Below are 16,339 nucleotides of genomic sequence, written 5' to 3'. Positions count from 1 at the left end.
CATCTGCTAATAGCACAAAGCCCTAGGAGGCACTCTGCACATGCTCAGTTTGGTGTGTATTGCTAAAAAGTTTTATTTATTTATTTATTTTGGGAGGGTGCGTGTGATCAGCACAGGGCCATTCCACACTGTCCACACAGAAAGTCAGGGGTCATGCAGTCTCATAGGACAGTCAGAGGAGAAATAAAACTCCTCCTACAAGCTTCAACCAGACACTAATAGAAGTCACAAGACTGCTATATACTGCTGATGAGAAAAGGCATGTAGCAGTTTATATTAACTAAAATAATTTGATTTCCATGTTCTGTGTACTGTGGGAGACCACATATATTGAATACAGGGGCCTGGGTTTAGTAACACTTTAAATAAAATAATTCTAATCATAATTATTAATCAGAATGCATTGAAATAATGATATACTCAGAAATCCTGGAAGACAAGCTTGAGGCTGCATTTTCACCTCTGTACATTGTATTCTATGCAGTGTTTGAAGATGCATCCCCAGGGCCGTAGATAATGGGGTAGCACTTGTCCTGTTGTAGGGGACCTGGGCCAGCAGGGGGGCCCAGGCAGCAGGGTGAATCAGATGTGGGCAGGGAGGGTGATCTGTGCGGCAGGGGGGCAAATAATGGAACAAATCCCCTGTAATGCTGTCTCTGCAGCAGCTGAAAGCTGGCTATTTCACCTCTCCCTCCTATTGGCTTTCAGCTGCTGCAGAGAGAGCCATAAAAAGGATCTGTTCCAGTTTTGCCCCTCCACTGATCATCCTCCCTGTGCACCATACGTTTCCCCCTGCTGCCCAGGCCCCCCTGAGTGACCCCCCCCCCCACCTCCGCAGTGCTCATGGCTTCCATCCTCTACTTCCCGCCAGAAGCTGCAAGAACGCAATAGGATCCTTCAAGATTGAGAGTGGGGAAAGGGTCCCGAAAATATGTCATATTTACCAACCCTTTCCTTTCCTGAGTGATCAGTATGGATCACTCACTGTGTTCATTTGTAACTGAAGTATTGGCTGGTATTGGTGGTATTTGATCACCTCTGCGATTTTTATTTTTTGAAAAAAAGAGCGACAATTTTAAAAAAAAAAAAATATATTTTTTACATTCTGCTATATAACATTCCCAAAAAAAATTGATTTATAATATTTTAGGCCAATATGTTTTCTGCTACATATTTTTCGTAAAAAAAATCACAATAAGCGTATTTTGATTGGTTTGCGCAAAAGTTATTGCGTTTACTAACTACAGGAAAGATTTGTCATTTTTATTGTTTATTTTTTTTTTTACTAGTAATGGCGGCAATCTGCGATTTTTAGCGGGACTGCGACATTGCGGCGGACAGATCGGACCCCTAACTGACATTTTTTACACTTTTGGGGGTACCAGTGACATTACTACAGTAATCAGTGTTATAAATATGCACTGTTACTGTAATGACACTGGCAGGGAAGGGGTTAACTTTATTGGTGATCAAGGGGTTAAATGTATGCCTCATGCTTACTGATGTGTGTGGGGGGAGGGGATTGTGTGACACAGACACAGATCGCAGGTTCAGCTATGCTGAATCCTGTGATCTGTCCCTGCCTGTCACATAGGAGATCCGCCCGCTTTGTTTACACAAGCGGGCGGATTTCCTCACTCGATCCCTGATGATCGGGGAAGAGCGGCATCTCCTCCCCTGGCCCAACTCCCGCTGCGTGCGCGCCGCCGAGAGAGGGGAGAGTCTGGTGACGAAGGTCTACGTCGCCAGACCTTAACGAGCCACCTTGCTGCAGTAGCAGCACAGTGATCAGTGGTAAAGTGGTTAAGTGACAGGTGCTGGTAAAAGTGCATAAACTCCAAAAAGCGAAACTGTGACTATATGGCAAGCAGTACCATATACAAATAGAAATATAAAAATAAAAGTGACAAGTGCTATATTTAAAATGCTCCATAGAACTCCAAGAGTCCGTATCAAAATGTAAACAATATCCTATGCAAAAAAGAGAGAGTCCTCTGAAGATCCTCTAAAAATAAATTGAATATTAAGTGAAGGTGCTTTGAGTGAAAATCTGTGACAATGGTGGTGCTCCAAAATCCGTGCTCCCCTTACGGTCCCACATTCACCAGAGCTCAGTCCCCTCCTATGGGTTGTCATGCCTTTCAAACCACTAGCTCCGACCGGGTTAGCCGACTCAGGATTTCTATTTTCACTATAGTTTTTTATAGACCTGAACGCAGCAGTATTAATTGCTATGGGCTCATTCACACAGTTGCATTCCATGAATAAGTTGTGCTGCATAAGGATCCAAAGAATCAAAATAGAAACATCTTCATCAGTGATTTACGCTTGTAGGCATCTAAACACTTACAAATGCATGTACACGCATACATGCGTGTGTGCCTCAATTTGAATTTGATCTTCAGTGAATTTAAGAAGAATTTCGGTGATGATTAAACATGGTAAATGGAAGCATTTACTGACCATAAGATGGGTTTTTAATGCAAAATCCAGCCGGGTCCTGCAAAGATGACATCAATAAATTAACTACGGCCATGTGCATTTAAGGAGGTAAAAAAAAGGGACACAGATTTTCTAAATTAATAAGCTTAGAATGTGGAACCTTGGGGAATCCTCGTCTCCAGCCCAGTTCCACAATAAGGAATGTTGCACTTCCATAACGAATGTAGCACAGTTCTCATAAATGATCTCATTTTTAGAGGGGACACCAATTCCTGGAAATGATATGTTATTGTGTGGATATATAAGAGTCATAGCCTGTTATTTATTTCATGCTGCTTCTCCTTCCTATGTCCTTCTAGACCCACCCATACAGTATTTATTTTACTGGTTACCATAGTAGATTTGTGTATTAAAGACTACAATGTGTATGTAGCACCCTCCTAGGTAGGTGCTGTGAAAAAGCATATAGGTGGCCCTGTCTGCATATCGGGGGGGGGGCTGATCATTGAGTTAGGCTGTCACATGTTTCAGGTGTGACCTGTTGTGCCTAGGGAGTCTACCCACTGTTTCCAATGAGGGCTCTTATTGGACAGTGGAGGAAACCTGGCCAATAGCACACCAGGGCTAATGCCTATCTCAGTGGGCAGAGTTTGCAGCAATGCACCCTGGGATGAGTTATAAGTCTGAGGGGAGCATGTGACAGAGTGTCTTTGGCAGGAAGCAGAGTCCCAGGAGGAGGGTGAGGGCTGTCTCTCCTCCTGTCAGCGCTAGTGAGGGTGTCCTGGGCAGTCGGCCTAGAGGACGAAGGTTGAGCTGAGCTGCAGAGAGGGATCCAAAGTGCTGTGGACCGAGTGGAGCTGCGAGGCAGAAGTTTCCAGAAAAAAGTATTGTACTCGAAACTGCCCAGGGGTCTGCCTGGAAGAGGGGACCACTCCAGAAGGTCAGAGGGATCCGGGAGCCAGCTAACCAGTAGAGAAGGCTTAGAAAGAGGGTGCCAGTGTCTAAGCCCCTAAGATAAGTGAGTAAAAAGGAGCGCCGGTGTGGACCCTGAAGTGTTCAGCAGCGCAGCAGTCATACAAGTAGCTACCTCAGCAAGGAGTGCTTAAAGTGGAGTTCCACCCATTTTAGTAACTTTAGATGTATGTAATCCCCTTTAAAACGACTTTTACCAATGGAAACTTTTTTTTTTTTTTTTTTGCTAGTAAATACCTTATTTTCTGCTTTATTCATCCTCTCCACACTTCCGGGTCTGGTCGGCGATTACGTCATTCGGCGATTCGCAGGGTGTGCTGGGATGTATCTCAGGGCATGAAATCTTGCATTATTACACAGGAGAAGAGCTGTACTCCGTGCTCTGCTCCGCCTCCGCCCTGCCTCCTCTCAGTGAGCTCAGTGAGGATATAATGCTTTCAGTCCTCGCTCACTGAGAGGAGGCGGGGCGGAGGCGGGGCGGAGCACGGCCTCAATACAATACATACAGTACAGCTCACTGAGAGGAGGCAGGGCGGAGGCGGGGCAGAGCACGCAGTACAGCTCATCCCCTGTGTAATAATGTGAGATTTCCTGCCCTGAGATACATCCCAGCACACCCTGCGAATCGCCGAATGTCGTAATCGCCGACCGGACCCGGAAGTGAGGAGAGGATGAATAAAACAGAAAATAAGGTATTTACTAGCAAAAAGAAAAAAAAAGTTTCCATTGGTAAAAGTTGTTTTAAAGGGAATTACATACATCTATGTAATCCAACTTATTAAAAATGGGTGGAACTCCACTTTAAGGGAGCTCAAAGGGGACTTCTTTATGCAAGAAAGCAGTCCAAAGTCAGTTTGGAGTTAACAGGCAGCAAGCCTGCGTTAACCAGCGTCAACCGGCGTTGACCGGCATTTAGCCAGCGTCAAGTCAGCGCCAATCAGCATTTCTCAGTTGTCCCTAGCAATTTGTGCATAGTTGAGCCAAAGAAATATCCTACTCATTCTTTTCTCCCATCCAAATTCTCAATAAATACAAAAACCCAAAGATAGTGGACTGGTCATTGTCTCAGTGCTCACACGTGGAGAACATGCACAAATGTGCTGTTGTTGCTAGCGATAACCCAGGCGGACCAATATCCAGCAAAACGGCTGGGAATCCTGCTACATGTACAAAACAAAATGGCTTCTTGGAAGCATCCTGTAACACTTATGCCCCATACACACGTGCAGATTATCTGCAGACTTTTGTCTGCAGACTTACCAAAACCATATAATATGAGGTCAAACCTAAACACTTTCAATTTGTATGCAATCCGGCAGGCCCTTGCACTACATAGAAAAGGTAAGTCTGCAGACAAAAGTCTTCAGATAATCTGCACGTGTGTATGGGGCATTATAGAAAGTGTAGCTCATAGCAGCTTCAGGAGGCAAGCTGTGGATTCTTGAAGAAGCAGAAGAAGAAAAAGAAGAAGCAGAAAAAGAAGCAGAAAATATCCTCACTACACATTAAACTGTTTAAAAAATTAAAGGAACACTTTTTAATCAGAGTATGGCATCAAGTCAATTAGGCTCTGTTCACATCTAGGCGTATTTGGGTGATTTTCTGCTCTAAGCCTTAGCTCTAAAAATGCTCAACAAGACAATTCTCATTCATTTCAATGGCCCCTGTTCAGATCTGAGCGTTCTGCACAAAAACGCTGTGCCTAGATGTGAACATATCCTTAAATCCTGGGATATTGATATGGTCAGTTAAGTAGCAGAGGGGGCTGTTAATCAGTTTCAGCTGCTTTTGGTGTTAATGAAATTAACAACAGGTGCACTAGATGGGCAACAATGAGACAACCTCCAAAACAGGAATGGTTTTACAGGTGGAAGCCACTCACATTTTTCCCCTGCTTATCTTTTCTGACTGTTTTTCACTAGTTTTGCATAGGGTCAGTGTCACCACTAGTAGCATGAGGCGATACCTGGACCCTATAGAGGTTGCACAGGTAGTCCAGCTCCTCCAAGATGGCACATCAATACGTGTCATTGCCAGAAGGTTTTCTGTGTCTCCCAGCACAGTCTCAAGAGCATGGAGGAGATTCCAGGAGACAGGCAGTTACTCTAGGAGAGCTGGAAAGACCTGTAGAAGGTCCTTAACCCATCAGTAGGATTGGTATCTTCTCCTTTGTGCAAGGAGGAACAGGATTAACACACTGCTAGAATCCTACAAAATGACCTCCAGCAGACCACTGGTGTGAATGTCTCTGACCAAACGATCAGAAACAGACTTCATGGGGCGTGGCCTGAAGACATCCTCACCCTAAGCACATGTGACACGCGTGAAAGGGACTGGAGAAGCCATGGAGAAGGTTATGCTGCTTGTAACATCGTTCAGCATGACGGATTTGGTGGTGAGTCAGTGATGGTCTGGGGAGGCACATCCATGAAGGGACATACAGACCCCTACCGGGCTAGAAAATGGCATCCTGACTGCCATTAGGTATCGGGATGAAATCCTTGGACCCATTGTCAGACCCTACACTGGTGCAGTGAGTACTGGGTTCCTCCTGGAGCACGACAATGCCTGGCCTCATGTGGCGAGAGTATGCAGCCAGTTCCTGGAGGATGAAGGAATTGATACCATTGAATGGCCCCCACACTCGCCTGACCTAAATCCAATAGAACACCTCTGGGACATTATGTTTCGGACGATCCGACACTACCAGTCTGTTCAGGAGCTCAGTAATCCCCTGGTCCGGATCTAGGAGCAAAAACCCCAGACATCATATGTCATCTCATTAGGAGCATGCCCTGACATCGTCAGGCATGCATACAAGCACGTGGGGGCCATACAAACTACTGAGTACCATTTTCTAGCCTACTGCATAATTTTTTCACTTCGATTTTTCAGGGTGTTTTTGAATTCAGCCTTCTGTAGGTTGATCATTTTCATTTCCATCAAACGATATGGCATCCTTTCATTCCTAACACATTACACAGTCCATATCAGTATAGATATCAATCATGATGTTTCCTTAATTTTTTTTTGAACAGTGTATTATAGTATACACGATGATAAATAAAAAGTCTAATTAATATAGTCATATAGAATAAGTCTGCATTTTTTGTTCTGGGTTAGTGACTTGAAGTACTGAAGCATGAAGATCAGCATGACAGCCAGCTAGAATTTTCTGAATTAGAATGCAGCAAGGCCGATTCTACAGCCAGTGAAAGTACACAAACATTCATTCTTTGCAAATGAGGCAAAAAACTAATTTTATTAGGCTATTTTCTGTACGGTAAAGCGGAAAATGCTACATTTGGCCACTACATTGCGCTAAGTATCATAAAAAAATTATAATCCTATTATACTTCTCACCATCTAGTGGCATCATGTGTTTTCTTAAAGGGTCTGTGCACCCAGAACTGATATTCCAGTTTCCTGATGGCAACATGGCAGCATACATGTGATATAGCTCTGCCCCTATATCGACCCACATGACCTGTTTAAATCTATGAAAGGAAAGTTAGAGCAACCTCCCCCGTTCTCATCTTTTGGCTTCAAGATCTACACCCGCAAGACCGTGATGTTGCGATAAGTCCCTACCTACCGAATGAGTCCGAGTCCGTCTGGGTTCAGCCTCTCCCAGGTGCAGTCCCACATCTTAGATTGCTAAATGCACCAACAAAAGGTAGAGAGCCCCTTCTGGTGGTAGAGATGTCAGAACCTCATGTGGCGCACCTGAGCTGGTGTTTGGTTGCTGGAGCCCATGCGGCATGTGTTTCTCTGCACACCTGAGCTGGTGTTTGGTTGCTGGAGCCCATGCTGCATGTGTTTCTCTGCACACCTGCACAGCTGGTGTTTGGTTGCTGGAGCCCATGCTGCATGTGTTTCTCTGCACACCTGAGCTGGTGTTTGGTTGCTGGAGCCCATGCTGCATGTGTTTCTCTGCACACCTGAGCTGGTGTTTGGTTGCTGGAGCCCATGCTGCATGTGTTTCTCTGCACACCTGAGCTGGTGTTTGGTTGCTGGAGCCCATGCTGCATGTGTTTCTCTGCACACCTGCGCTGGTGTTTGGTTGCTGGAGCCCATGCTGCATGTGTTTCTCTGCACACCTGAGCTGGTGTTTGGTTGCTGGAGCCCATGCTGCATGTGTTTCTCTGCACACCTGAGCTGGTGTTTGGTTGCTGGAGCCCATGCTGCATGTGTTTCTCTGCACACCTGAGCTGGTGTTTGGTTGCTGGAGCCCATGCTGCATGTGTTTCTCTGCACACCTGAGCTGGTGTTTGGTTGCTGGAGCCCATGCTGCATTTGTTTCTCTGCACACCTGCACAGCTGAATCCTGGTGCTGGAGTTAGTGCTGCCTTTTCTTTTCTCCCACAGGTTTGCGCTATCCCTTTTTGTTTTTCCTCACTTGCCTCTACCTTCATTAGGCTTCGTTATTTTTCCTTTGTGTGAGCAATTCGTTTTTTTTTTTCTTTTGTCTGCAGTTTTTTTCCTTTCACCTGTGGCTTTACCAGTGATAGAGGCTAATAGGTCCATTTTTACTTCTTCGTTTGTAGCCACACATGCAAACTGTCTATGGAGACATCTGCAAAGCAGCAAGCTGGTAAGATCCAGGGGCTCGTATGTCATTGGACTTCGACATAATGACAGTCCAGGCTTCTATGTACATTGTAATAATGTTTGATTATACATTTTAATCCTCCCTGTTTAGCTAGTTATTTATCATATGTATGCTACTATGTTGGCATCAGGAAAACAGAAAATTCTATCAAATACTTATCATAATTTTTTTTTCCTGACTCCAATCCATAGCAACATATGAACCCTCCCTTTTTTGATCTTGTTGTTTTTATGGAGAATGGGGAAGGCTGCACTAGCATTCCTTTTATGATTTAAACAGGTTCTGTGTGTGGACATAAGGACGGAGCAATATCACATGTATTTTGCCATAGATTGGCCTCAGGGATGGAAAATTACGGTAAGTATTTGATACAATTTTCCATTTTTGAGTTGCTGCTGGAGAGTTGAAACACCTGAGAGTGTGTTCCATTTCTTGGGGACCCTATTGGTGAGGTATCTGGGCTGGGTTCCTGGCTTGGCCCTCTTGCTGTGCCCATTTTAAGGGGTTTCTATTCTACTTGATGGCATTTTACAAAGTGATTTGAATTGTGTTTCCCAAAGCGCTTCAACGCTCAACATCAAGATTCTCATTATATTGAGTGCTATCCATTCACACCTAAGCATTGTGTTCCTTGAATCTTGATGCTCAAAGCTTAAAAGACATGAGCTTCTTTGGGGCAGAGTCTCACTTTTTTGGCCCCTGTAGATGTCAATGGAAGTACTTGTAAATTCACATACTTGTCACATACTTGTTTTTCTTGTTTTTCGCACAAATTCTTTTCTCTCTTCCACTTAATAACTAGCTTTCCATTGACTAAAACAAAAATGAAAATACATGAAAACCTCCCAAAATTGCATGTACAAGTGTGAATGGGGGCCTAAACATACTAGTAATAAGTAGAAAATATGGTAGAGAAATGACAAATAATTAATAAAAGTGTTGGCAATGGAAATAACACTTTAATTACATGATTAATAAAGTACAGAGATGAATAAGACTTTTTGTTTTTCCCCAACAATTAATTGTAGTGAGTGGAATGACATGAATAGAAGCCGAATAGAAGACATTCATAGTAAATTACTGCAACACTATCTCAGACAAGGACAAAGCTGCCGATAGATGACTCCTTGACTGTTTTCTCAAAAGGTTGAGTTTTTGGTTGGTGTGCTTCTTTCGAGATCCTTCAGTGGAGTCAGTGGTTAAAAATGATTATGAATATTAGCTAATATTTAGGACGTTGACTCTTGTGCTTTCTCCTCCTCTGGAGGGGGGCGACGGACACAAGGGCCTCACTTTGCCGTTGCAACAGCCTGGGTCAAATTATATACTGGTTACGACTAAGCAGACGTTTATCCGTGAAACGCGTCAACTACTATGCGTTCATCTCTTGTCTCTGACTATATTATGGATATTATGGACTTTGAATTGACTTTATCTTTTGGATACGAATAAAACAGATTTTATATTTTTCACCTTCAAGTTGGAGTGCGGCTATTTCTCTCTACAAATTATATACTGTCAGCTTCTTTCCCTCCCTTTCTATATTCAACCTCTCGAACAGAGATGTCACCCTGCAAATTTTTCTCCTCCTTCTCTTCTCCTTACTTCCCTACCTTTATGTGCCCCCCCATGAAATATCGAGCATAGATGAGCTGTAAAATATGGAATCCTTTATCTTAACTTGTACAGATCAAGATTTACTAATCTGCATGTATATGCAATGACTATATTACTTGTACTGTTCTTTCTTAAAACCCAATAAAGCATGTTGTTAACAAAATAATAATGATAGGCATCTGTGGTGGATCATTTTATTCTGATGCAGAAATATTGGTATGGGTTTTTCAGGTCCTATAATTTGACACAGAAGTAGGTGACAACATTTCTTTGCATCACATTTTTTTGTTGCATTGGTCAGTTAGTGGCACCAGCTCTTATTTAACAATTTTTAGTTGTGTGCACATAGGCATACCATTTTTAATTTTTTTCTACACTCTGGCCCTGCTTTTAGAGATAAATCAAAAGACAGACTGGATTTTGTTTCTTTAGTGGTGTTCCAGCCCTTAAAAGGACTCATGCTCAGGCATTTTTCCCATAGAGCATAAAAACTGGGCATATTCCAGCACCCGGGAGGCACAGGTGCCATCAGTCCTGCCAAAATAAATGACAGTGTGAAATATAGGATGTCTGAACTTTGTATGCTGTTCCTAATGATAGTTGCCGTGTGATTCAGCCAGTCATTGATCTTGATAGGGCTGCTTTCAGCGGGCTTTACACTGCACCTATGCCTAGCAGTTGCAGAAATACATGTTTTTTTTATACTATATACTAAAAGTAAAAGTTAAAAGTATACATTAACACTAACACACAACCAGGAGAAACAGCGCTATCCAGATGTTGGTACTATCATGGCAGTTCTCAGGTAATGAACAAGCTGGTGGATACGATAAACAGTTTATTGACAATCTGGAAAGTTAGAAGTGGATAAACGTCAATTAAAATTGCTGATACAGTACCAGGCTGGCCTAGTCCGATGGGGATCAGTGGATGGCTGCTGTGTCCACTGGATGGAGCAGGGAGGGCCACTGACAGATGGTGTTGCTGCTCAGAAAAGCCACAGACAGACGAGAGCCAAGCCGGACCCGCTGGTGCTCCTGTGTGACGTCACCGCAACTCGGAACAACAGGGCGGAAGTGTCGTACCCGGACGCAGGAAGGGCCAGCCTGGAACTCATGGGGGTGCGTTGCCGTGACAAATATTTTAACACTTAATATTCATATTAATATCTGGTTTTAAGTATACACATGTGTCTTAATCTAATATTTTAACGAATGAAGTTGCTATTTACTTAAATTAATTACTAATTTGTATCACGTTTATATAATATTCTACATGATGAGTTTATTGTTGTTATATCTGGCCAAGTAGGTAGTGATGGGTAACGTCTGCTGGGGACACTCATTAGCTCTGCGCACTCCACACCCACCTCATTTCTGGTCTTTAAACTACACCGTTGCCTTCTCTTCTGTGACTTAATAAAGCACATGCATGCGAAACGCGTCGTCATGGCAACGCTTCCCCCATGCATTTCAGGCTGGCCCTTCCTGCTTCCGGGTACGAAACTTCCAACCTGTGGTTCCGAGTCTCGTGATGTCACGCAGGAGCGCTGGCGGGCCCGGTTTGGCTCCTGTCTGTCCACAGCTTTTCTGAGCAGCAACACCATCCATCAGTAGCCCTCCCTGCTCCATCCAGTGGACCCAGCAGCCATCCCCTGATCCCCATTGCACTAGGACAGCCTGGTACTGTATCAGCAATTTAATTGATGTTTATCCACTTCTGTCTTTCCTGGTTGTCAATAAACTGTTTATCATATCCACCGGTTTGTTCATTACCTGAGAACTGCCATGATTGTACCAACATCCGGATAGCGCTGTTTCTCCTGGTTGCCTGTTGGATGGACATTTTGCACTGCTTTTGATGGCCACACCGGATTGGTTTGTGACAATACACAGTGTGGGCGCCACAAAGTTCAGCTCTGGGACCTTTTGTTTTTTACACTAACAGAGCTGCCTGGATATCCCTGTTATTGGTGTCTGTGTCCAGTGGCGGCTGGTGCTCAAAATTTTTTTGGGGGGGGGGGGGGCGCAAAAAGAAAAATGTAATAGGTATTGCTTTGCGGCAAAAAACGCAGTAAAAAAATTGCGTGACTTTGAGGTCATGGTACAGGCATGGCACAGGTGATGGTATAGGCATGGCACAGGTGATGGTATAGGCATGGCACAGGCATGGCACAGGTGATGGTATAGGCATGGCACAGGTGATGGTACAGGCATGGCACAGGTGATGGTATAGGCATGGCACAGGCATGGCACAGGTAATGGTATAGGCATGGCACAGGTGATGGTATAGGCATGGCACAGGTGATGGTACAGGCATGGCACAGGTGATGGTACAGGCATGGTACAGGCATGGCACAGGTGATGGCACAGGTGATGGTATAGGCATGGCACAAGTGATGGTACAGGCATGGCACAGGCATGGCACAGGTGATGGTATAGGCATGGCACAGGTGATGGTACAGGCATGGCACAGGTGATGGTACAGGCATGGCACAGGTGATGGTATAGGCATGGCACAGGTGATGGTATAGGCATGGCACAGGTGATGGTACAGGCATGGCACAGGTGATGGCACAGGTGATGGTATAGGCATGGCACAGGTGATGGTATAGGCATGGCACAGGTGATTGCATAGGCATGGCACAGGTGATAGCATAGGCATGGCACATGTGATGGTATAGGCATGGCACAGGTGATGGCACGGGTGATGGCACAGGTCAGCTTCAATCACTTACCTTCTGACGGCGGCGGGATGGCGGGATTCTGGGAACCGTCCACGGCGCTGCTCGTCTCGTCATCTTCAATCTTCTGTCTTCCGATCGGTCCGGGCGGCGGGAAGCGGTGACGGTGCGTGACTGACGCACGCACCGGCACCGCCCCCATTGCGACGTCAGCGATCGGATGTCATGGATGATGATTGGTCCAGGCTGGAGACTGGAGCAATCACAGACAGGATATCACGAAGGTGGGGGTGGCCAAGCGCTCTTTCCTGCGCCCAGGTTACGCCCCCAGAAGGCAGCCAATCGGCGCCTCTTCTGGGTCGTAAACCCCACCCCCCCTTTAGCCACCACATAGGCCGGCAAACCGACCTTTTTTTTCATAACTTTATTGTTCTTTTTGTCATTTTTTTTTTCCTTTTTTTTAGGGGGGGGGGGTGGCGCCCTGGCGCCCCTATGCACGGGCCGCCACTGTCTGTGTCCCTGCTAGAGAGATTCAACCTCTTTGGTTCTCCTGGTGACCACCAGAAAGTCACAAGAAACCCAAAATTTGACAGATGTCATCAGAAAAAAAGATCAGAGGAAGTTTTCCAATGGGGACACCCATTCTGCTGACAACTGGATGCACTCTCACTTTGAAAAGATTTCCTCTCAATTGTTGTGCCACTGGAACTGGAAGTAATGGGAAAGCTCTTCAATGGGGTCACAGACAGCAGAAAAAAGTGTTTTCTTTAATGTTATTATTTGTTTTCTCACCTTCATGAGTTTCTTATTCTTTTTTTATTGAGTATTTCCGCCATATGCAAGTTTAAAATGACCCTGTTGTGCAGTTGAAAAATAGTTGTCTTGTGGTTTCAGATATGACACAGAGAAAGCGTTTCGTGCAGCATTGGAGACGGATGTGGAGGGCCTGCGCAAAGTGATGGATAACCTCACTATTGTCCGGACAGACCTGGAGATGGAGGTAGAAGGAATCAGGAAACAGTTGATCTACATGAGGAAGAGCCATGAGGAGGTACTGTTATGTCTATTCACTGCATAAGCTTTGTACTATCCAGAAGACATGAACAGCTCCCAGTCTAGCATTGTACCAGTAGGGACTTCTCAATTATACAAAACAGGACAGAACAAACAATGTATCAGTTTGGTTCCCTAGTCTGAAGAATAACTTAGACTATTAAGCCATATACTAAAATAATTGTTCTGCATACAATATGTCTGGTTTTACTAGCTGTCATGTTTAACTGGATATGGGCAGAGAACCAGGCATACCAACTAACAATAGATTAATTGTACATCGCAGACACAATGATACCGAAAAAGAATGAAGTGGTTTCTTAAAATATGAGCAAGGGAACCAAGCCTTCATACAAAGAGCCATACCAGATCATGTGATGCCTTTGTGACCCAGAAAACTAGTGCTTTGGAATGTATAGGGATCTGTCAGGGCATAAACCATAACCACATCACTGTAGATAAAGTAAATGGAATATACAAGAAAATGTAGAGACAAAATTATATTTTATATTGGTTAACTGAGAGGACTAAGGCTGGAAGGTTTCAGGACTTCGTTTTTCTAGGAAAGCAGTAACTGTGCTGAATTGTTGTTATTGTTATAGAATTGTTCAGATATTAATACAAATGTTGGTTTTAAGGTAGAGTTTACCAAACCTGGGGACCCTATGATTTTGCCCCCAGGATCCATGACACACATGCATCACTACTTGGTCACGCTCAGTGCTTTAAGTGGCCCAAAAGATGTGTCGGTACTATATTATAGCCTATAAATTCCCCCCCCCCCCACCCCACATCAGGGTCCCCACAGAGCCCGCCCCCTGGCCTGGGCTGGGACTCCAGGGCAGGGGGACTCACTGGTGGTGACTGGTCTGACTCTGGAGTGGGAAATATTCTTGTGGGGGGCAATTGAGGGTGCAGATGTCCAAAATGAGCGTACTGGTACGCTAAGGCGCACGGAGAGTTGGCGGTATGCTCAAGAGCCATATTTGGAAGTGGCGGTACTGAGTACCAGTGCATACCGGCCCACTTAAAGCACTGGTCATGCTTCTGTATCTCACAGTAAATTGCCTGGCATAATATGCACCTAGATGCCAATACCTGGTCTGGTTGTTGGGCAGATTATAGACCTAATTACAAGATAAGACAATAATTAGGTGCTACATAGGCGATTATTACTTTTACTTGGGTAATGTGTGAATAAGGTGGTTGAATCAGTGGCTGCATTTTTACATGAAACCAGTTCTATGTTCCTCTGTCATACATTTTAATGTCCCTCTGCAGTCCAGTTCCATGGTCCCCTGCAGTTCTGTTCTGTGATCTTCGGCAGTTCAGTTTCATGCAGCCCAATCGTATGGTTCCCTGCAGTTCGGTTGTAGGGTTCCCTGCAGTTCGGTTGTAGGGTTCCCTGCAGTTCAGTTGCATGGTTCTCTGCAGTTCAGTTGTATGGTCCCCTGCAGTTCAGTTGCATGGTTCCCTGCCGTTCAGTTGCATGGTTCTCTGCAGTTCAGTTGTATGGCCCCCTGCAGTTCAGTTGCATGGTTCTCTGCAGTTCAGTTGTATGGCCCCCTGCAGTTCAGTTGCATGGTTCTCTGCAGTTCAGTTGTATGGTTCCCTGCAGTTCAGTTGCATGGTTCTCTGCAGTTCAGTTGTATGGTCCCCTGCAGTTCAGTTACATGGTTCTCTGCAGTTCAGTTGTATGGTTCCCTGCAGTTCAGTTGCATGGTTCTCTGCAGTTCAGTTGTATGGTCCCCTGCAGTTCAGTTGCATGGTTCCCTGCAGTTCAGTTGCATGGTTCTCTGCAGTTCAGTTGTATGGCCCCCTGCAGTTTAGTTGTATGATTCTCTGCAGTCCAGTTCTATGATCCCCTGAAGTCCAGTTCTAAGGCTCTCTACAGTTCCATTCTAGTAAGATGGGAGTTCAAATACTTCAAATACTTCAATTGTGTAACTGGATTAAAATGCCAACTAGTCATCAGGCACCTGAAATCTTGGGTGAGTAAGATAATAATCTGTCAACCAGAGTTACACATGACCATACTCTTTGTAAGTTCCTTAGGTAGGAGGAACAATTTTGAAAGTTTATTTTTTTCATCAAAACTACTAAGATGAAACAGTTGTAGTTAGTGTTAAGATTGTATAAATTGAGGAACATTTTTAGGTAGATGTCAAAGGAAAGGATTTGGCAATCAAAATATTTCTTAGTGGTTGAGCATCATCTAAAGTCTGTGCTTATCATCAACTCCAAATCCTTTTAAAATGTTTTTTCCAGTTTTAGATAATGTGTGAAAATATTGGAACGCCTGTGAGCTTTTATTGCTGTGTACTGTATGTACCCATTAGGGAGTGTACATTCTGTCCTTGACTTTACAGGTAATGAAGAAAAATCTCCCCACTCCTTTATACAGTTTTTCATTTGGGTTAGATCAGGAAATAAGGTCAAATATAACAGTGACACAGGCAACAAAAATAAACACATTTTATGGTACATGTTGTACAGTTTTCATTGCTCCTGTATAGGACATATGAAACATTTAAAGATGAATTTCAGGCAATAATATATATATTTTTTTTTTTTTGCATCGTTACATAGGTCCAAGCATTTTCCATACCTGGCTGATGCCCAATAATGCAAAGAATCACCATAGCAGCTGTTGCTACTACAGTGATCAACACTGTCTTCTGGGTCCCATATCAAGCGGCTGCCCTGTTGCATAGTAACCAGGGGGGGAGGGGCGCTTGCTTGGCATGGGCACCATTCAGAAAACACCTTGCATTTTTCTCAATTAATGCAAAGCTTTCTTTGATTAGATGAGGTGGAGAGATGGGGGGGTGAGGTCAAGATCTCTACCTTGTCCAATCAGAGAACGACCAATAGAACTGTTTAAGAAAAAACATACCTGAAATTTAGCTTTAAAACCTGACAGATGTACTAACCCTTTTCAATTTAACTATAAAACAAAA

General features: G+C 44.2%; 1 protein-coding gene across 1 annotated transcript in view; it reads left to right on the top strand.

Annotated features, from left to right (window-relative positions):
* LOC309566834 (keratin, type I cytoskeletal 19-like) overlaps positions 1–16,339 on the top strand; it is a 91,352-nt gene that overhangs the window by 55,627 nt on the left and 19,386 nt on the right. Inside the window, exon 3 of the mRNA XM_082272151.1 lies at positions 13,221–13,377. Coding sequence (XP_082128277.1) covers positions 13,221–13,377 — 157 coding nt within the window. The remainder of the gene's footprint in view (positions 1–13,220; positions 13,378–16,339) is intronic.

The sequence above is a fragment of the Pelophylax lessonae genome, assembly GCF_965119305.1.
Source record: "Pelophylax lessonae genome assembly, chromosome: 11".
In the NCBI taxonomy this organism is placed as follows: domain Eukaryota; kingdom Metazoa; phylum Chordata; class Amphibia; order Anura; family Ranidae; genus Pelophylax; species Pelophylax lessonae.
Note: the sequence above shows the minus strand (reverse complement) of the source record. Positions and strands in the feature narration are given on the sequence as shown.